At 42.4% G+C, this 24,079-nt stretch overlaps 1 protein-coding gene across 3 annotated transcripts in view; it reads left to right on the forward strand.

The window, feature by feature from the left end:
• Positions 1 to 24,079, forward strand: part of ARMC3 (armadillo repeat containing 3) — a 126,642-nt gene that overhangs the window by 34,472 nt on the left and 68,091 nt on the right. For all 3 annotated transcript variants that reach the window (XM_088454206.1, XM_088454207.1, XM_088454205.1), the window contains exons 4-10: positions 1,439 to 1,564; positions 5,371 to 5,439; positions 6,341 to 6,516; positions 8,141 to 8,335; positions 13,384 to 13,567; positions 22,684 to 22,836; positions 22,932 to 23,037. In XM_088454206.1, coding sequence (XP_088310332.1) covers positions 1,439 to 1,564; positions 5,371 to 5,439; positions 6,341 to 6,516; positions 8,141 to 8,335; positions 13,384 to 13,567; positions 22,684 to 22,836; positions 22,932 to 23,037 — 1,009 coding nt within the window. The remainder of the gene's footprint in view (positions 1 to 1,438; positions 1,565 to 5,370; positions 5,440 to 6,340; positions 6,517 to 8,140; positions 8,336 to 13,383; positions 13,568 to 22,683; positions 22,837 to 22,931; positions 23,038 to 24,079) is intronic.

Raw genomic sequence — 24,079 nt, forward strand, 5'->3', positions numbered from 1 at the left:
TTTAAGGGAGGTTGGAGGTGTCATAATCAGGATAGGACTTGAGAGGAGCTTAGAGTTTAAAAGTCTTGTGTTTGGGCAGAACAATCGGTGCTGTGCAAGCTGGATGATCTAATACTTGGACATCTTTAAGTTGGCGCTCACAATGTTACTTAGGTTTAACAATCTGCTTTATCTCTTAGGATGGCAGACCATTTTCATAAAAACAAAATAATTGTTCTTGGCAATTTCTAATAGTCTAATCTAACATAGTCCTACTGACTATCAGATTGGCCAGCTGGTCTAGAATCAATCACCAAGCTCACACAAGCCTGCACCTTTCTAAAGCTCAAGCTCCGCCCCCTAGCTCTATTCTAAACTCTATTAAAACCATGCATTTTCCTTTCCCTGAAGCTAACAGTTCCCTAATTCCCCATATAAAGCTGATTAGTCCAGGTGCTCTGTTTGGCTTGTCTTACATTAGCTCCACCCCAGCAGCATTCCCAACGGCATATGGTAAGTCATTCACTCTGCCACAATATATAAGATGCTAATGTGCTACATTGCATCTATTTAAGAGTAAAGTGTCCTGGAAATTGAAGCATGTTGGCAACTATGTGTTTGTATAATGTAATTTACATGAGTGCTCACAGATATCCCGTTTTATCTGACATCTTAGACCCTGTAAGGATCACTACTGGTCTTTTCAAAATGTTTTATCCTCTAGTTGTATAGAAAACTAGAATACCACATAATGAAGTAAATGAAAAAATTATAGATATTAATTATATTCGAAAACTTTTTTTTCCAAATTATTTTGATCATTTTAGGATTCAGTTTTAAATTATGTATTTATATTTTTGTAGATTTACTGGTATCTATTATAATAATATATAAGTGATACTTTGTAAGCTATTTGTATGCCTTAAATAGACAATTGTCATATATGGGTATTTGAAGTATGGAGGCAGGTTAATGTTCATTGAATATTAGGGGGTAATTTTTATGTTTAAATAAATATACTTATTTAGATTGGTGTTGTGTAACTATTGTTCTATTAAACAAAACCTTAATATTTTTTATATATATATATATATATATATATGTATATATATATATTAAATAAAATAAATATATATATATATATATATATATAAATTAGAATCTAAAAGTGCAGTACAGCCCTCTATGAGTAATAGATATTATCAAATTACATTATAATTCTACAACCACATAAAATGTCCTATTCAAGGTATCCAAGCACCAAACTACTGCATACAGAGGTGTTTAATGCAAAATTGAAGCCCACAATGGTAATACAGTACTGCTATCTGTTATAATCGCTATTGCTTTGTATTGCGGTAGCTTTTTAATATTCGATGCATTGTGATGTTTGCTTTTATTGGCAAAAAGCTGCAGATTTCTTTGAATAAGACTAAATTATTTGTTCATTTTCCTCAAGGAGATGAAAATAAACTAAAACTTCTTGGGCTTGGAGCGTTGGAATCATTATCTAAACTCATCTCCCACGAAGACAAAACAGTGCGCAGAAACGCCATAATGGTGTGTGGAATCATGGCAGCAAATAGTAAGTCAGTTCTTAGCATTCAATGTTTATATAGGGTGAAGACCTTTTTGCCAATCTCAACTAATCTTCTACTGGTCATACACACTGATCATGATCAACTGGTCTGATCCTGCAGCATTGTTCTCCTAATCATGATAGTTACCTTCTATGTGTGTGGCCAAATTAGACATCCTGGCATGTCGGCTGAATGGCAAGACCAGTGTAGGACTGGCTTTGAAATTTTTTACTGGCTTGATCTCAAAATTGTCCAGGTCCATTGCTAAACCTATTGCTAAACCTAGAGCACAAAAATGTTTTTAGCCATTGGCTGTGTGGTGACAAATGTGCACATACTACCCATTGGTTGGTTATAATAAGGACAGATAAGGAGGCAGCACAGATGGTGGCATAGACAGGTTTTGAAGTAAGGGAAGGAAAGAGTAAAAATAGGAGTCAACTATTTGTTTGAATGTCTTTTTTGATTTCATTCTACTAATAAAGAAAAATAATTTATTGTACATAAGCAATTAGGCCTATGTGAATAAATGTGAATAATTGCCTTTAAATCAGCAATCTTACTTATTAGAGAAAGAAGACTGTCTGAGGTGGGCAAAGTCCACTGGGTAGCCAGTTAGAGATTGTGGAGTTCTAATTGTTAGGTGCAGAGTGCCCAAGGGGAACCACCAGGGGATTTATGTTAGGGGGAGTATTTACTCCTCTGCTCCCCCCTAGTTACAGTGACTTGTTGATGGGGAACTTCAGAAGTTCAATGACTGTGTATTTGTGTGTTCAGCCACACTACATTGAGTGGTAATCAGCCTAGCTTCCCATTTGATATAGAGGGACGAAGAGATTTAAAAACCCAAGTCAAGGCCAGTGGCCAGTGTATTGGTAATCCTGTCCCTGAGTAGTTGAAGACATAGCAATTGACTACAGTGATTTGCTGGGGAGGAATCCCCAACATTGTAAGGTCTGTGTATGCTTGTTATGCCATTACAGTTGTAGTGGTCGGGATGGCCATCATAAGGGTAACCATCAATGGTCACCATTGATGGTGCCATTGGCGATTAACATCGATGGCATGAGATCATCTACGTGCTATGTGATACATAGGGTGGTAGGCCAATCAGGGAAAGGGGCAGGGCTTTATTGTGTGATGGGGGGTGTTGCGCATGACCATCCCTGCTATGTGATACAGAGGTTGGTAGGCCAATCAGGGAAAGGGGGAGGGCTTAGCTGTGTGATGGGGTGGGGCTAATCTCCGTTCCCCCTGCGCCAGGAAAAAGAGATGGCGGAGAACTATCAACCATCAGTTGCAAACCATTGATGGTTTCTAGCAATCAATGGACAATGGCCATACCTATGTAGAGGTAAGTGGTATAGCTGCACATTTGACATAGAACAAGAGAGTTAGCACTCCCTATTGGGGCTAGGATTGTCATTTTCTTTAAACCAGCGTTATTAGGCTTTAAAGTTTAAAGTTTAACAAATGATAATTTCAGCCAATTATTAAGACTCATGTTTTGTATGTAAGCACTGAATCATTGCGCATTGAAGTTAATATCTTGGTTTCCAATGATTGACCTTTTTATTTAAACAGCTTTAGGAGTCTATTCATCAAGATAAAAATACCCCCTTGATAATGAAGGAATGAACTCGTTGCGAGTTCAATCCAAGTATTGGAAGCATTCATCATTCCTCCTATACTTAATCATCACTTCCGAAAAGCTGCTCTCTTTGTGGAGACTGCTTTTCGGGAAAAAATGACTTTTCTCCTGCTGCGCAGCTTGAAGACAGGCTGCGACGAGACAGTGAAGCAGCAGGAGAGAAGACGGAGGACTTTGTAGAAATGAAGGAGCCTATGTATCAATCTGTTTTTTACATAAAATTATGCAGAAACTGCAATTTTGCATAATTTTATGTATTGTACTAAAATCACAATGCAGGAGATTTAACAGAAATCTTCGGCATAGTGCTAATTATCACTTCAGATCGCAATCCCTATTATTATCAATGGGGACTTCGATCTGACCCCTATGGACACATGCTAATCGTGGCTGGTCCGCAATCAGTACATAGACCCCTTAGTGATTATGTAAGACCCCTTAATGAGTGTACACCACTTCCTAAAAAGAGCAAGTACCAGCAGGTTTGTTCCCCCTGGGCCCTGGCAAATGAAGTGCAGACCTCCTGATTTCCCACAGTTTACTCATTTATAGCACATTTAAATGCCAGGATGACAAAGCCCCCATAGATAAGTATCAGTTGTCATTGGAGAGGTGCAGTCACAAAGGAGGGTGCAATGATGCCACAAAGGTGCAGTTGTCACGGCACTGCCCTTTCCAGTCTTAAATGATGACTTGAAGTCTAAATTGTCCTTTAATGTCTTGTAAATATGTGTCCACATACGCCTGTCGTCTAATCACGCCAATAGACCCATTTGGCATGCCACAGACTTTGCATCTAAGCCGGACATTGCTTCTCACCATATACTTTTTCACAAAAATATTTTCATTTGCAACATTAATGCAACAAAATGACAATGTATGGGTACCCTGGACACTGGCGCTGGCGTAGCATTCAGCTGCTGTGCGCGACTCAGACGCTAACCTGGGTAAAAAGGCAAAAGACGGAGGTCCGATACGAGTGAGCCGCGCCATGCATTGCTCCACTCATCATTATGCTTAATATGTGACTATATCAATTCCTCTGTGACATAATGCTAATCCTAAATGTCTAGGACACTGTAGGTGAAAACACTTTCTTAAGAAAAGTACACACTATAAGATTATCTGTCCAATCTGGCTGGTTGAAACGAAGATCTGGTAATGTATGGGAGCAAATGACAATTGACCATTTGCTCCCAAAAGCTGGAAAAGGGACAAAAACGGTCTGTCGGACTAATTGGTTAACTCAATGCAGAATGTGTGCTGCTTTTGTATATATTGGAAGTTGCTTAGTGTAGTGATTATAGCAGTGTCATCATGCAAGAAAATGATATTTGACATATCAGCATAACACAACAAGCTATTATAAAATGTTATAACCTGATCGTTATCAGGGCTAGCTATGGGCGACCGGTGCCACCGCACAGAGCGCAGAGGCTCTGTGGGTGGCACCATCGCAGCCCCATGGCCCTTGCTTCTGGCTTGCAGGGTGCCTGGAACAGCACCTTGCAGCCAGAAGCAATGCAGCAGTGCTGCCCGTAGCGTCCGTCGGCACCTTGCCCTGTTTGCTGCCCAGAGAGTCTTCAAGACTCTCGGTGCACTGCTGCTGGAGTTCCAGGTGCCATCGGTGCTCCGCCCCCTATGCACGATGTCATTATGTCATGCGCAAAGGGGCACATTCAGCATCGGGTGGTCGTAGCTCTAGTTACGGCGCTGATCGTCATTATGGTACCAGCAACCCTGCCACCCTGTTAAAACATAAAACTACAGGTACACATCCACTATATGATTAAATTGAGAGATTGAACGATAACGATATTGTTATTGTTTGATCGTTCGATAATCGTTTGAACATCGTTTGATAATCGTTTGAAAATCGTTGGTTGTTTAGACATCCATCATCGTACAAATATGTTGTACAAGCTGACGATATTGTTAAGTTCAACATGTTTGCAGATGATTGATGTGCCTGCACTGAATGACTGCTCCTTCAGTGTAGGCACATCACAGACAGACAAACGACTGGACAATTACAATGTCGTAATCATGCAGTCTTTTGCCTGTCGTTTAGTGGATGTGTGCCTTTACTTGCATGCAAGTTAACATCATATATTATGTTAAGAATTATATCCCACCTTTATCTTTTTATATTTTCCACAGGTGATGTTAGGAAACTGATACAGAAGCTGGATATTATACCTTCACTAATTGCTCGACTCGCCCCAGAAGGTAGAACCTGCAAAATGTTTTGTTGACAAACCCAACCATCTGTTCAGAATATCTCAGAGTCATTAATAGCTACTTATAGGATTACATAAACTGGCAGTGCAATGTGTATAACTCCCTAGGTGTTTTGTTGCATATACCACTGAAAAGGAGCCTTAATGTTGGGAATCAGGATTTGCACGTATGCTATTCGTAAATGCTAATGGTTGATGTAGCTGGATAGAACATTTGAATTATTTACACTGAACATAAAGACACGGTAACAGACATCACATTGTGAAGGATACTTCACTTTTGGTAGAGCTAGCAACACTAACAAACAGTTACAGGAAGCCCATTTACTTATGGTGGTGTACCCCTTCTGCACTCAGATATATATAATGAATATTAGACTGCAGATGGAGTGATCTGACATATTATAATTAACTTACCTCCTATAGGTTCAGTTATTATGGCAGATGAGGAACTGGTAGCATACCATGGATGGATATGTGGTTTGGGGACATGGCCTGGATGGATCAGGGATATGGACTAAAATGTCTCCAATTCAGAGAGTTTCGGGCTCTCCATATACAAAGATCATCTATAAGTTCATAGTTAGAAAGTGCACATGGCGGAGTCATTTTCTGAGCTTAGACATATTTATGTGAATAGCACCTAGATAACATGTCACATAACAATGCACTTTATTATAATCGGTTTGTGGACATCACGGTGACTGATTTACAGTCTGCATGATTTGTTCATATTGACCCTTTATGCACAATCGCTATAAATGCCGCTGATTCCGGGAAGGATTAAAGCACAAGGATTAATAAACAAACGATGTAACAAACAATCATTGTTTAGCAGACGGCATATGATACACTAGATCTAACAGCATTTCTGTTTTGTTCTGTTGCAGAAGAAGTAGTTGTCCATGAATTCGCTACTCTGTGCCTGGCACACATGGCTGCTGAGTACACAAGTAAAGCGAGAATATTTGAGCTGAATGGGTTGGAGCATCTCATCCGCCTGTTAGGCAGCTCAGACCCTGATGTTAAGAAGAATTCTGTTGAATGCATTTATCTGTTGGCACAGGTAAAAATATGTTGGTTTAGCAACCAAGTACTGGCAGATGGCACAGTATTCTATTGCAGTACTATACAGTCCTGTGGGTGCACATGCAATACTCTTAGGGGCATATTTATCTTTTATCGGGATTCGGTCCCGATCATTTTAATTTCTTATTGCAGCAATAGCAAATTTTCGATGCTGGCAGTTACCAATATTCACATGCAGGGACTAATGTGATCACTTTCCTCTGGGTTTGGGCCCCAGCATTCATCTTCTGGAATTCAAAGCTTGGTAAAGTTGATTGTTTAGCAGCCTCCGTAGAAACCCAATGGGGCAGCTTTTGTGATTGAAAACGGGGGATCTCTGATATCTGCTGCCGTCGCCCATTCATACATTCTGGGGATACTTAATATTTGCAAGTAGTCTCCGAAAATTGGTGTTTTCGGGTGGATATCCAGCAAAATTTTATTGATAACTATGCCCCTTAGTGTGCCTTAATGATACAGTAGAAAGAGACAGTCACAGCACTTCCAACAGCCAAATATGTCTAATTACAAGTAAAGTTATAATTTAACTTTACAAGACCATCGCGACCATCGGGCTTGCGACGAGACCCTTGTGGTAGGGTCTCGTTGCCGCAAGCCCCAGAGAGCTTTCGGCTCAAACAGAGCCGAAAGCTCTCCCACTGACATCACTTGTGATGTCAGTGGGGCCGCCCCCAGACGGTAGGCGTTCTCATGGGAACGCCTTCGTCTGGGCAGCCGGCCCACCCACCAAAGGGGGCGTTCTGTCACTCAACATCGACAGCACGCCCTCTTTGGTGCGAGACCCGGAGTGACGGCTTGCCCGTCGCTATCCGGGTCTCGCGCATGTGCGCGACTGGCCGGCTCCGTCGTGCGCATACGCTCTGGGCCACCATCGACCCGGTTGCGAGTGCTCAGCGCTTGCAACCGGGTCTGAATCAGGCCCATATTCCATTGTGTTTTACGCAATCAAAATGACAATTATTGCTACATAAAAATCAGCTATTTATCTTGGTAAGGTAACATCAATACCTATAAAGTGGCAAATAACGTTACTCAGTGATGTTGTCTCTTTCTTCTTTCAGCTTGTTTGAAATTCAGAATGCTACCTATAACTAAATTATTAATGAAGAAATATGTCATGCAAATATTATATAGATAAGTCATTTTACATTGCAGTTATGATTAAGGCAATTATTATACAAGCTTTAAAGCTTATTTATCTGAAAGACCTCATTCTTGTTTTTATTATTTAAAGCAGTCATTGTGGGGTATATTTACTAAATAGCATTTTTTTTAGAAGTGGAGTAGTTGCCCATAGCAACCAATCAGATTCTAGCTATTATCTTCTAGAAGGTGCTAGATAAATGTTAAGTAGAATCTGATTGGTTGCTATGGGCAACATCTCCACCTCTAAAAACCAGCACTTTAGTAAATATACCCCTATGTCTCCTGCAATCCAGTTTGTGCTCTGTCACTTGAATTGTAATTTATCTTGGAGCATAACCCATTTGTGGCAATTCAGCTTTATAGGTTTATGGTAAGCTATACAGTCACGTATCTTGTCTCTCCGATATAAAGGAGATCACAAGGACACTACATATATTATTATGCTTCCAATGCAGGACTATCAAAGTCGCGGTGCAATCTGTGAGCACAATGCAATCCCTGCTTTGTTGGAGCTGCTGACATCCGATTATCCGCTCATTCAGCTGCTGTCTCTAAAAGCCCTGAGCAGTATCAGTTGTGAAGCAGACTGCAGGTTAGCTCTAAAGGACAACCAAGCTTTGGATCACCTTATAAAAATCTTGGAAGCGAAGGTACATTTTACACCAATTACGTACATTCAGTGTCGGACTAGGGTATGAAGTGATAGGGGCCCATACTTTGGGGTGTGTCCAGTCTTCAGAGGGGGTGTGGTCAGCCTCCACAGAGATTAATACAGGTTGAGTCTCCCATATCCAAAATGCTTGGGACCAGGGGTATTTTGGATAACGGAATATTCCGTATTTTGGAATAATTGCATACCATAATGAGATATCTTGGGAATAGGACCCCAATATACACACAGAATGTATTTATGGGTTATATACACCTTATACACACAGCCTGCAGGTCATTTTATACAATATTTTCAATAATTTTGTGGCTCAAACAAAGTTTGAGTACAGAAATTAAATTCATTTATGTTTCATATAAACCTTATACATACAGCCTGAAGGTAAATTTATACAATATTTTTAATAATTTGTGCCTTAGACAAAGTGTACATTGAACCATCAAAAATCAAAGGTTTCATTATCTCAGTCATGCCAAAATAATTCCGTATTTCAGAATATTTGGATATGGGAGACTCAACCTGTAACATCAAAGCATTGTAAAAAATAAATCATGGTCCTGTGCTGTATAATGTACCATATGTATAATGTATAATTCAAGTGCACAGTCCGGATCTGTTCCCTAGAGGAGGGGGTGGTCCCTCCAGGCCGACCCTGTCTACATTGTTCCAAGGAAGATTTGCAGAAATACATATAAAAGTCACTTGCAATTCAAACTTTATTCTAAATACTGTGCTGCGCTATAATAAAGTCAAACAATAATCTCCAATTTTCACTGACCGTTTCCCACTGGGGTATATGTTAGCTTTTAATCAGATGAATAAACACTGTGTTAATAATGAAGTATAGGTGTGATAATAAATGATGAGGTGTAGAATGACCTGTGTTATTATATATCACTGCACAGGCAGATATAGAACGAGTGTAAATAATACAGACATTGTAGCAGGGAGAAGATGAACTGGCTCACACGCGTCAGACAAAATCTATACCGATAGTTTAAAGAAAATACTGGCAAATTATAATAATACAAAAAAGAGCATAATACTGCATCATTAGTACAACTGTAGCAAATTCAATCATTCTGTCAGTTTATTATATGACGTCTTGGTCCATTTCTTATGATATAAGAAAATATTTATGGCCAAACATGTATTTGAAGTTGTAATGTGTTTTAGTCATTATTGTACTCAACCTTTGTGCAGCATTTGTATATCATCAGGGACGTATCTATATTGGGTGCAGGGTGTGCGGTACCCACGGGCCCAGGGGGGCCCACACTGCTCACCTTGCACCCATTTAGTCTTTATACTTACCCGTCCGTTGTTTTCAGACTGCTGCTCTGCACCCCGGGCTGGGTCAGGTCGTCTGTCTGTCAGGGGTCTCAGCCTGGTCGCACCCGGAATGAACATAATCCCGTGTCCCTCCGAGCCAGGTTGAAGCTGGGATTTTAAGTCTGAAAGTGGTATTAGGTATCATTTAACATTAGTCATGTGGTACCATATTGTTACACGGTGATAACACTTGAATGCCTTCCTGTGTAGGAGGGACAGTTACTACAAGGCTGCATGAGGACATAGGAAGAAGCAGGGGCAGCACTATGGGAGACAATGGGGGCGCCTGCCGCCGGGCTCCAGCTCTGAAGGGGCACCTCCTCCATTGTTCACAACATATTCACCCCACTTAGGGCTGTAGCTATGTACCCGGAGTGTACCGTCACGGCCGCCCAATACATAGCACTCCGTCCCGGCACCTGAGAAGCCACCATACACTAGACGAGAGCTCCATGTCAGACTATCAGCTGCTGCCTTCGTCTGTCTGTAGCCTGTCTGCATGCAAATTGCTACATTACAGTGTCACCGGCTGTGACAGGGGGGCACCAAATTATAACTTGCCTCCGGGCGTCTGGGATGAATTTATGCCACTGGGAAGAAAGCGCCCCATTCCTCAGTATAGTGTGGCATGAAGCTTAGCATGGTGAAACAGTAGGAACAGGGAGATTCACAGAGATATTTCAGTACAAATAAATATTGTGTGCATTGGACTTTTTGTAGTACATATGAGTAGACAGGAAAAAAAGAGAATGCTTTGAACATTAAAATTACATAATATACACAATTCTAAATAAAAAATAAGTAATTTATTCACAATAATGTACATCACATGATTGGGCAGAGCCTATTTTAATATGAACATAACAATTAACCAACAAATCAGATAGCTAATAGGAATTTTATCATGAAATAAAACATATGTAATTATTGAAAATGAAACAATAAATAAAGAATTTTAAATAGCTTTAGATTGGTTCCTTTGTTTGACTAGTGATTGTTTTGCACTGTTCTTCTAATGTATTGGTAATTAGTATGGCCTAACGTATTTGGCAGAGATTTGTACTTTCATAATAAGTATTTAACGTTTTCCTATTAAAGGACTAAAAACTGTAAAAGTACACACACACATATAACATGACATCTTGTAACAATCACATACTGTATACTGTATATATGTGAACATTTACATAGAAAGAGTTTTTTTGTCATTTTATGTTATTGCAGGGTTAACCCTGCAATAACATCGGCCTGGTACGAGTGACCCGGCAATCCAACCCAGGTAACTAGCAGGGTTTAACACGGGAATAACCCGTGAAACCCTGCAGTGTAAACGGCACGATCTGGGTCAGGGTGACTTGGATCGTGCTGCATGCCTGGCGATTGGCCGGCTTCAGTGGCGCTTGGAGATGACGTCATCTCCAAGCGTCCACTTCAACGCCGGAAAAGCCGTATCTCTGCAGACCCGGCTCCGGTGTGAACGGCGCCAACTCTGGAATATCCTGGGTCGGCGCCGGGGAAATTCCAGGTCTGATCTGGATTGGAATCCTGTTCCAACCTCCGGGTCAGACCCGGAATTTCGGTATAAAAGCGCTATAACTGTGGTTCCTGCCCCATTTGGTGTTTTTTCTGTTACCATCTCTGATGCATCATTTGCCAGATCTGCAGGATCCAGATATCCTGATTGACCCCATGCTGCTTACTGTTTACTTCCTATGCTCTTCTGATTCATACACACAGGACTATTTGACTCTGGAGAGCGCACAAAGTATACATGGAAAGTGTCGGACATGGCAGCTCATACTAGATTTTAATATTTGGGTGGATTATCAGCTTTTGAACAAGCTTCCCTCTTTAAAGGCCTGCAACCTATGTAACAAATGGATGAGACCACAATTGCCCAAACCAGAACCACCTTGTATGACAAAGCAGCACAAGAACTATTCAACAGAACTAATAACCTATAGATTGTAAGCTTGCGAGCAGGGCCTTCCTACCTATATATCTGTCTGTTATTTCCCAGTTTTGTTCTATCAATGTTGACAATTGTAAAGCGCAACGGAATATGCTGCGCTATATAAGAAACTGTAAATAAATAATAAGATAACATCTATTCAGCTGTATGCCAAAGGTTCCCAAACTCGGTCCTCAAGGCACCCTAAACGTCCAGGTTTTAAGGATTTCCATTATTTACCACAGGTGACTTAATTAGTTCTTCAGTCAATTTGATTTAACCACCTGTGCTCAACCATGTATATCTCTAAAGCCTGAACTGTTGGGGTGCTTTGAGAACCGCGTTTGGGAACCTCTGCTGTATGGGACAAGAATGCATGGATTCTGTCCTTCAGTGCTGTGAGTCACACTGACTATTTTAATGCATAAGTAGCCATCCTGCTCCTGTCTAAAGCCGCATACACACTTGCCGATATTTGGGATGATTGAACGATAACGATATCGGTCAATCATTCACACTATCGGCCAGTGTGCATGCGAAAAACGACCAGCGATGCGCGCTCCCGCTGGTCGTTTATGATAACCCCAATCGGCTGTACATGCAGCCCAATCTGGGGTAATTGCGAGAGCAGCATGGCCCCGCTCCCCCCCGCGCCGTAGTCCGCGGCAAGTGTGTATGCACTTGCCGATGCCGGCACCCACCCCGGGCCTGCCGAATACGATATTGCCACATACACACACCGTATAGTGTGTCTGCTGCATTAAGATACCAGGGAAGTGCTAGTGGAGGGAAACTTTATTACATGTAGGCGGCAGGACTAAGGCCCTCATTCAGAGCCGTACGCTCTGAGCAGAGCGCACGCTCTGAATGAGGGCCGGGCTCCATTTTCATGGAGCGTCCTCCTGGACGCTCGTATAGCTGTGGGTCACCACCCACAGGCTATACGAGCGTGCATTGTGATGGTCGCGATGGTCGAGACCATCGCGACCATCGAATTTGCGAGCCGGAGCCTGCGGTTGAGGTTTTCAACCGCAAGCTCCGGAGTGATTTTGGCTCTATCAGAGCCAAAATCACTCCCACTGACATCACTAGTGATGTCAGTGGGCCGGCTTTTGACGGGAGGCGTTCCCGTGGGAACGCCCCCGTCAGGGAGGCACGCCCCCGGCACGCCCACCAAAGGGGGCGTGCTGTCAATCAACATTGACAGCACGCCCCCTTTGATCGGACACAACGAGCGAAGGACTTTCCTTCGCTCGTCGCGTCTGGCGCATGCACACGACGGAGCTCCCTCCGTCGTGCGCATGCTCAGTCCATAACATCGACCCACTTGCGAGCGGACAGCCGCTCGCGAGTGGGTCTGAATCAGGCCCTAAATGTTGAGTGGTTTACAAAACCCCTTTACAACTCTATACGTCAGAGGTTCCCGAACTCCATTACAGTCCAGATTTTAAGGATATCCAAATTTGAGCACAGGTGACTTAATTAGCATCTCAGTCAATTTGATTAAGCCATCTGGGCTCAAGCATGGATATCCTTAAAACCTGGGCTGTAATGGCGGAGTTTGGGAACCTCTACATCAGAATATATTCTGATAAGCTCCTGAAATATCTCCATTTTTTCTCTATTATTAAAACAATTTGAGTTTTCGTGTAGTAGCCCATTAAGTTATGTGCTATAATCTAGGATAATTACTTATCTGTGACTAAAATCCTTTGACCACATATGTGCTTATTATCTGTTATTAGGAGCTTAATGACTTACATGTGGAGGCACTTTTGATAATAGCAAACTGCCTAGAGGATGTGGATACTGTTCAGCTTCTGCTGCAGTCAGGAGGACTTAAGAAGATATTGACCTTTGCAGAGACGTCTCCCTTGCCTGACATACAAAGAAATGCCGCCAAGGCCATCACTAAGTCAGCTCACAATGGTATGTGACATTCAACGTAACATTACATTCAATGTCATTCAGAATAATGGATGTGGATGGTGATTTCTCTTTCACTCGCCACTGTTTGTCTTTCTTCATACCAGACAATGCCAGAAATAGATCAGAGAAGACTTATTGTATATCAAAGTTTATGTGTTACTGAGCAAAATATGAAATAATTAATTTGCTTATATCTATACACCGGAGTAGCGAGAGATAGTGAGAACAGATTACCTGGGCCCCAGGCCTCTGTAGCGGTCCAGGAGTGCAGGTAAGGCATATCCACACCCCCGATGCACATTCAGTATAATGATGTTTATAGTGAAGGGGTGTAGCTGCTCGAATGTATTGGCAGCCCTGTCTATACACCTTTACAACGGTTCTATCCATTGGAAAAATGTAGCTTTGCTGGGGAAGGTGGTGTGTCTGCTTCTTGCACCACTCTGGAGTAGCACGAAGCCAAAGCTTCAGTGTTTGTCTTTCAGCCTCCTAGGTAACATAAATGCTTAGTGCAGAGTGATAGATTCAGGCACAAGCACATTTCCAGGGATGTTACAGCCAGGACACCTGACATGCAATGCTTTGTTATTTGAGCGTTATATACTATGTCAGATCCCCTATACAGTGAGGAGACAGAGGGCCTGATTGTTTGCGTACTACTCGATGATGGTGGCACTATGCGTTTCACACACAGTACCCACTAAACCGCAGCCTGTCAATCGGGGGTGGGGAGGTATGACGTTTGGCAGCCTTCCTGAAAATGGGGACATGTCTCACCTGTTTTCTGGGTGTGCCGAGACCAGTGTCTGAATCTTCCGATGCAGATTTACTGGCCTGGGCTACGGATGTAACCTGAGGGTCACTCAGATGGCCGATCTCGCAAGTGATCCGATGCTGCATGCTCATGCGGACCACACAAGCATACAGGATGCATCTATTAACACACGACGCCTCCTGCAGCATTAGCGTATTTTAATGCGTCCATCTCTGAATCGGGTCCACATTCAGCAGCCATTCCAGTAAATGAATCAGAATGATCACACTACACAGGTAGAAAGTACACATGGAATCCTCTAATACGGCTGCATTCTATCCCTGTCTCCAGGGTTTGGGCCTGATCCTGAGTTGCATGCAGGTCTATATTAGGTTGCATTTAGCAAACGACACACTTGTGTATCTCTGGGTGATACTGAGTCAGATGTATCTCATGTGTTTCTCTCCGTAAGTGAAATGGGCGTTTCTGGGTGGGACGTGGCAGTGTCATGGGCGTGTAGGCAGAGCTGCGTCCTATTCTGAGTCATGTGGATGCCAATGTCAGATGGGCCTCTTGCACCCAGCACAGTGTAGATGTGTAAGTGCCCATACCAGTGATGATTGTTGTGCTATCAGACAGAATACAGTGGGGCAGTGTGATGTATATGTATTGTCACAATAGCATTCTGTTAGCAAGATATCTGCCAGCCGTGTACAGACCTGCACAGCAGCAGAGCAGGACTCCCTGCCACCCTGTGTTGGCCCAAACCTATGACGTCACAGAATGCAGTGGGGCAGCCAACAGGAGAAAGTGGAGAGCAGCTTGGAGCTACACCCTGCAGGGTGGATGCGGCACTAAAGCAGTATAACTGGCCTTCACCCTGCTAGCCAGATGCAGGAGCCGCAGGACAGCTACGGTGCCACCCCCAAAGCCCTGTGCCCTGGGAAATGGCACCGATCGCACGCCCCTCCGTGCGGTCTTGGACCTGCGTACAACTCGGAATCAAGACCTTTATGTGCAAATGGGAATATTTGTGTTGTATTTAATTCAGTTTCCCCTTGTAAAGGGTCCTGTGTGACTATGATCTTTGCAGCAATTCTTTATAATGTAAGCGTTTCATTTGTTGGTTCACAAAGGCTGACATTGGACAGTTTATTAATGTCATTTATGTTCATGCCTTGCCAGTGCAGAGGCCATTCACGGCTATTGGGCTGCTGTACATTGACTACTTTGATAAGGGACATACATGCAACACTTGATTCACATGTACCTACCTTTTTACACTGCAAAAGACAGCGGAGCTAGGAAAAGACAGCGGAGCTAGGAAAAGACAGCGGAGCTAGGAAAAGACAGCGGAGCTAGGAAAAGACAGCGGAGCTAGGAAAAGACAGCGGAGCTAGGAAAAGACAGCGGAGCTAGGAAAAGACAGCGGAGCTAGGAAAAGACAGCGGAGCTAGGAAAAGACAGCGGAGCTAGGAAAAGACAGCGGAGCTAGGAAAAGACAGCGGAGCTAGGAAAAGACAGCGGAGCTAGGAAAAGACAGCGGAGCTAGGAAAAGACAGAGGAGCTAGGAAAAGACAGAGGAGCTAGGAAAAGACAGAGGAGCTAGGAAAAGACAGAGGAGCTAGGAAAAGACAGCAGAGCTAGGGGATTTCAGTACAGAAGCTAGGATGCTTCTTGTGGATTACTGAAGGTTCTGACCCATAAGCCAAACCACTGGAAGCTCAGGATTTTAAATAGAAAGGGATATTGGGCCTGATTCAGCAAGGATCGCAGTTGCTAATACGCACGCTATCGGACGATTGTATGCATTGCAGTGCGCATGCACGTACCAGCCACTGCGATTGCGACTGCGATCGCAGAGGCTACGCAGACCCATTTCAGAGTGATTGACAGGAAATACAGTTTGTGGGTGATGACGGGGGGGTGGTTGGCCGAACGCAGGCATGCCACTGCGTTTGCACGCCGTTTTAGGGGCTTGCATAAATTATCCACTGCGAAGCCATACGCAGTGTGAGGCCTCATAGCGTGCGTGGCTGTTAGCAATTTCTGAGTACGGTCAGGGCATGAGGCTGCGATGGTACTCTATTGTACCGATTGTTTTGCTATTCTGCTAAGTATTACGGATGTGCGTATGGTAAAGTGGGCGACCTTATGTTGTGCTGAGTTTGCATTGCGATCGCAGTGGATTGATTTGCTATTGCAGTTGAACTGCGTGTGTATGCAATATTGAGATCCGTAGTGAATCAGGGCCATTGTCAAATGTTAACAATATAGTAGAATGGAAACTCGGGGTAAATACTAGATTCTTATGCCTTTCAGCTCCTACTTTTTTTCTTTTTTTTTTTAATCAAATGGTAAGTCATATTTTTGATCTATGTATAACGTACATAGTAGTATACTGAACCATATATCTGAATCCGGAATCAGTATGCTTGACCGGCGGCCGAACGGCCGGCGGTTCAAATCCCGACGCCGGAAGACTGGCAGCAGTGAGGATCCTGACAGGGGATTTCGGTAAGTACAACTAACCCTAACCCTCCCTTAGGGGTGCCTAACCCTAACCTCCCCCCTAGTGCTTAAACCCTGCAGCCTAAACCTAAGTCTCCCGGGGGGGGGGCCTAACCCCCCCTTCCCCTAGCCTAACCCTGACACTCCCGGGGGAGTGCCTAACACTGTCGTATGTCGTGTCGTAACCCCCCCCCCCCAAGAGCCCCTAACCTAACCCTCCCCCTGCGGCTGTCCGTGCCCGCAGCCCGGCTTGCCTTCGTTCGGTATGCTGGACGCCGGGATAATGATGGGCGTCGGTATTTCAACGCCTATCATTGGACCCCTGCCGCGATTAGACAGTCGGGAAGCCGACCGTCGTCTTCCTGACTGCATCCCCTGAATCCTGCCCTAGTATCAAATACAAACTATAGTGTAGTTTGAGCAGAATGCCTCTGGTGGTCATATATGGAACTGCAGTGTTTTTTTTTCTTTAAATATTGGACAGATTTTCAGACTTCCTTTTAAACAAACCAGTGCAAAAAACCCTTTATACATATCTATATCACTCTATTACAGATAAAATAATGCTTTGTAAAACACTGATTTTGCAGCAAGTGTACTTTTCTACTCGCACAGCATACTTTAAGTTTATACACTAGCTTTCCTTGTGCGTTAAAATAATTCTGTTTTACTCAAGATATATTAGCATCGTTTTTATTATCATTCATTTATACAGCACCACCATATTATGCAACACTTTACAAAGAATGCTTTTAATCCCTCACATCTGCCCCTGACCCAGTGTTGCTTAAGAGTCTAATGGTGCGTACACACAGTACGATAAAATGAACGATATCGATCATAGCGTTTATATTGAGCATTTTTTGGTGCCTTCCAACCCACAAACGACCAGCGATGCGTGGGCACGTATGGGCGATAATGTTATCGACCATCGCCCGTGCATGCAGGCCAACCTGGTCGATCTCAACCATGTTATATAGGGACCCACAATCTGCCCGTCGTTGATGGTGTGCATTGATATCGATCATCCAGCACTCCAGAAAGGTGCAGAGAGATCGTTCAGCGATATCGTTATCGCTGACGATCGTCCCGTGTGTATGCACCATAAGGAGTTTATGTACTAGGCCTTGGAGTGAGAGAAAGTGGGTGTAGATAAAGTACCAACCAATCAGTTTGTAACTGTCATTTTTCAAACACAGCCTGTAAAGTGACAGGAGCAGATTGGTTGGTACTTTATCTCCATCCACTTTATCTCTCTCCAAGGCTTAGTACATAGACCCCTCAATTCTTTACCGCACAGACACACACATGTCCATTTGGTAAGAAAGTCAATTAACCCACCAGTATGTTTTTGGACTGTAGGAGGAAACTGGTAAAAACCCTATTAACCACAGGGAGAACATACAAACTCCACATAGATAACGCCTGCCCTAAAATCTAATTTGATTTTACTTGTTTATAACTGTTGATTTGTCTTTTAAATATGCCCACTCTCTGTTAATGAGCCATCAGCCCTGTAGCGCAGCTTTGGAGGCCTGGTGGGAACAGCATGATATCAGAACATCCCCTGCACAATTACCACACTAATTGCCTGACCCTATTGATCAAGAGGCAAAATGTCATTTCCTTTAATGAAACTGTGTTTATTTGCTCTATTCCAGCTTGGCGATGTACACTGTGATACCGTGCCCGATTTCATGTAGGCTACAAAGAGTTGGCATCTGTTTTAATTATTTCAGTTGTGGAAAGTTTCATTATGCTGCTTATTTCCTAACCCCAAAGCTTTTTATTTTTAATATACTTTCTGCTAGCAAAATACTGTAGCTTTGCTTGCAATGCTTTCCATGTTATGGCTGTGAATAGGTCTTAGTAAAGTCATAATTACTAACCATAGGTGTGTCAGTCTCGCAGTTACCATAGTCACCGTAGTACTGAGCACAGATCATAGGGGTACCACTCTACCCTAACATCCGTTTTTTTACTTTAAAAAACTATGTAAAAAAAAAAAAAAAAGTCTGAGCAAACCATAAAGGTGGAAATAAACAAGCATTTATTTTCAAATAATTCATTGGTATTTCTTCATACATGTCAAAGTGATACAAATGTATATTAATATGAATGATTGCTCTGAATGTCTTTTTCATTTGTTTAAGTTTGATAGGTAAACTGGGCCGGATTAAGGTATGTGGGGGATCTTGGGCAACAAATTTGTCTGGGTAAACAACCCAAAAAATTGTCAATAAGATATGCTGGTGATATTACTAAAAAGTATGTGTAAATACTCCTGGCACCACAAATGTGTTAAACACACTGTAGTGCCCCCAATTCACATTGTGCCACACAGAAAGCCATGTTCACATGGCGACTGCTCCCTCTGCCCTGTAGTTAATCTGGATCTGTATGTAAGATGGTAAACGAGTCAAAAAAGACTTTCTGCTGCATACATTGTAGATGACAACAGATTTGTGCTGTTCCTTAAAGAATGTTTGTACAATAACATCACTATACTACATAGGCGCACACGCATTACATCACTACACTACGTAGGCGCATACGCATTACATCACTACACTACGTAGGCGCACACACATTACATCACTACACAATGTAGGCATGCGCATTACATCACTACACTACGTAGGCGCACACACATTCCATCACTACACAATGTAGGCATGCGCATTACATCACTACACTACGTAGGCGCACACACATTACATCACTACACTACGTAGGCGCACACACATTACATCACTACACAATGTAGGCATGCGCATTACATCACTACACTACGTAGGCGCACACACATTACATCACTACACAATGTAGGCATGCGCATTACATCACTACACTACGTAGGCGCACACACATTACATCACTACACAATGTAGGCATGCGCATTACATCACTACACTACGTAGGCGCACACACATTACATCACTACACAATGTAGGCATGCGCACTACATCACTACACTACGTAGGCGCACACACATTACATCACTACACTACATAGGCACGCACATTACATGCCTAGCCTACGTAGGCACGCACACATTACATCACTACACAATGTAGGCATGCGCATTACATCACTACACTACGTAGGCGCACACACATTACATCACTACACTACGTAGGCACGCACATTACATGCCTAGCCTACGTAGGCACGCACACATTACATCACTACACAATGTAGGCATGCGCATTACATCACTACACTACGTAGACGCACACACATTACATCACTACACTACGTAGGCGCGCACATTACATCACTACACTACGTAGGCACGCACATTACATGCCTAGCCTACGTAGGCACGCACATTACATGCCTAGCCTCTACGTAGGCGCGCATATTACATGCCTAGCCTACGTTGGCGCGCACATTACATGCCTAGCCTACGTTGGCGCGCACATTACATGCCTAGCCTATGTAGGCACGCACATTACATGCCTAGCCTACGTAGGCACGCACATTACATGCCTAGCCTACGTAGGCACGAACTACAAACGCATTATATATTTCTGTTACTTTTAGAAATTTTTATCGTCTGTTTAACAAACGTTAGCGTGTGGATCAGAGAGCGCAGAGAGGCGCTTGCAGGGCATGTACAGGGTAGGAAAGCCATACGGTCATAAGCTTTAATTGCAATATACACACTTTAACTTCAACCTGATAAGTTTAATATAAATCATTCCCATTGGAAACAACTGTATTATGAGTGTATTTGGTAAATGCAAATAACAGACCACTTGTTAATCAGTTGGATTGGATGTGTATGATGTTGGACAAACTTTCACAGAACTAATATGAATACTGCAGTCCTGACATTCCACAAAAGATAACATTGAGCAGCTGACTCTTCCCTATGTCATAATTCCTCCAGCATTCACCCTCCCGGTTCCCAAATAATTTTCTTCTAAAGTGGGATGGACATTGATGATAAAAATGTATGCAAATTACATTATCATGTCCCACCCCCCACTGTGCAGTGATGTGACTATTGTCCTTCTGGGGGCGGGGCTGTAAGTGTTCACTAATTGTTGCTGGTGTGACCACCCTGAGCACTGTGGCATGAGTTCTGCATATATGTGAAGGGGAGAGGGGAATCTCATTTAAGTGCGGCAATAATGCTACAGGGGTATGGGGATAATAGTAGAGTGGGGTTCATTGGCAACAGGTGTGGTAGGATAATGATACAGGGGAATCTTTATGGCCACTGGAGAGGATGGGGGAGCGGGTTGGGATAATGCTACCATGCAAATCATTTGCTACATGAGTGATGAGAAAATTCTCCATTGGAATCAGTGGCTACAGGGGTGGGTGAATGATGTTACATTTAGATTTACCCACACTATTCCAGTACTTCCTTCTTGAGCACATGGTTTAGCAATGCTCCTCACAGTGGCTATAGAAGGAAGGTCTAAGTAATCATCTATGTATGACGTCAGTACTGTCTGCTTTCTGGAACCTTATGTACTATGAGATTGGGGGGAAGAGATCTCATGCCTGTGGCTCCCAATCTATTTCCTGAAACCCGAGCACAGCACATTGTACAGCCGTGCTACTGCGACATATTTCTAACAAGATAAAATATTTCCGTTTGCAATTGTTACATAAATTAACAGATGTACCAGTCTGGAACTCAACCCTTCAACATACAACGTTGGAGTATGTTCTGTAATTAAAACTGTGCTTCATTAGATAACATATGTTCTCATGACATGTTCTATTACTCTATGATACATACACATGAGCTGTCTACTTTGTGGCTGCTTTCAGACCCCACTGAAAGCAAATGTACGTTTGGTTTGTTGCCATTTAATAAGACTTCAGTTATTGTTATGTAGAACTGAACACGTAAAAAACAAAAGTAATTCTAATAAAATGGTTGGCAGTACTTGCCTTGGAGTATACATACCCACACACACAAATAAATATATATTATAATATGATAGATATTCATTCGTTAGATTTAGGTCATATACATGGTGAAAAGCTGATGCCTGATTCAGTTTATTATATACACTATTGTTAGCAATTAAGCAATTTCAGATTCACGTCTATTTTGATAGCGATTTATTGTTGAAATCTTTTGCTGAATTTAACACAGTTTTGCTTTGATAGCAAGTTAATTACACACCCTTGTATGTTTGCATTGTCTTGTTGGAATGCAACCTTGAACACTGTTGGAATATCTTGTAGTAATTGTTCTCTAATTGCTATATCTTAAACGCTGAAATACAATATAATATGCTTTCATATAGATTGACGTTAAAATCGCTAAAGCTGCATACACACACAACGATTTTATGAACGATTTTATATCAGATTTTTTAAAGTGTAATGATTTCTTTTTTTCAACTACAAACGGTTTTTGCATATTCCTTTAATGAAAATCGTTCAGTTGGTCAGTCCGACTGAACTACAAACGTGAACGCGTATGAACAACAATTGTTCATCGTTTTAACTCAGAGTGAACGATTTTTTCAACGATAAACGATACCATTATCGATAATCGTTCAAAAAAATCGTTGTCTGTATGCACCTTTAATTGTATATGTATGTATGCTGAAAGTGTTCAGCTTCTTCACTAACAATTACTGACATTTCTGAAGCCTGGAACACCGAGAAATAGGGAGAATTGTTGGAGATTTTCTGAGCTGTGCAATATGCAGTCTATCACTTCTGTAGGAGCTGCTGACCTCATGGAGGCGTTCAGCACCTCATGCCACAGTGACCTCACTGTTTCTAGTGTATTAATATCTGCGTTCTAATAAATAGTGTCTGAGGACACCGGCACAATGTGCATTTTAATTTGATTTATTTTGTTTGTCAACAGCTGAGAACAGAAAATTCTTTCATGAGCAAGAAGCAGAGAAGACTCTCGTGAACCTGCTGCTGACTGAGAATGACGGAGTTAAGGTTGCCGCTTTGCAAGCTATTTCTGTTATGTGTGCAAATGCAGCTAGCAAGGACTTGTTTAACAAGCATGGTATGTATACAAACATAGGTTTGTGCGTTGGTTTGTGACCTACTGTAAAAATCCTTACTGCCTGCTGAGCTCATATTTTTTTTTTATTTTTATAGGAATTCCTCAAATTATTAATTTATTGAGCAAGGACAGTGCAGACGTTCGGGAAGCTGCAGCATTTGCTCTGGCAAACCTTACCGCTGACTGCCCGTGCAATGCCAGGTAAGTGCCCTGCCTTACACACACACACGACCTGACAAACTACTGCCATATTCATCGCTGTGACACATCTGCACCCAGATCATGTCGGCCAAAAATATGTAGGAATCCCACAATGCTTTGCACTTGACGCCTGTGACATTTGCTTGACCTTTAGTCTGTGTGATGAGAGTATGGCTTCCTGGATCAAGGCAATGTTGGACAATTCTACTGGGATAATTTGTGAATCCCGGCCCATCGCTTGTCCCAGCGAAGAAACATTCTAAATGAAATGAGACAAGGCGTAAGTGTGTATGTGACAAGCAGTAGCTCAGTCAGAGTGACACTTCAGAGCCTATGGGTGGCTCTCATGAGCTTTGGCAAAGGTGCGAGCACTTCACTCATTACCAGTCAGCGTGGTCTAAAACACTGTGATCAGCACATCATTAATTTGTAGAATGGAACGAGAAAGGGGGGGGAGGGGGGAGCCGTCCACAGAGATCATTAATTAAAAAAATCACATCCTATTGTCACCACTGTTTTCATAGGTTTGCAGCCTTAATTATGACTGTTGCATCAGTTCGCTGTTGTCAGACATGGAGGACGCAGGGACGTAATTGGTGAAGTCGTCTCTGTATTTGCATATTAATCTTGTTCAGTAGATAAATACTAAATATATAGGAAACTAAAATATAAGGGCAGGCTGTTCCTGAATAAAAGTAATGCAGAAGAACAGAGAGTAGCATACATGGGTACAGTACCATACACTAGCCAGGGTAGTTGGCACATTACATTTTTTTATTATTCTTAAGAAATAAAAATATGAGTATAATTCTTGTGTATCCAGAGCCATCAACTTCCTGATTGTTTTATGTTCATTAACTTCACCCAGATATTAATTCAACAAGAAAACAAGCGTCAAGATGTATTACAAATATTATCAACCAAACATTTGGTTTCTGACGATCTTTACAAACATTATTTAGGAGTTCCTGACCTTTAAATAATATGACAATACCTTTTTAGGCGGATCTGGATGTGTGTCCAAGTTAACTCTATCAATATT

This window comes from Taudactylus pleione, unplaced genomic scaffold (assembly GCF_031769625.1).
Source record: "Taudactylus pleione unplaced genomic scaffold, aTauple2 ptg000610l, whole genome shotgun sequence".
In the NCBI taxonomy this organism is placed as follows: Eukaryota; Metazoa; Chordata; class Amphibia; order Anura; family Myobatrachidae; genus Taudactylus; species Taudactylus pleione.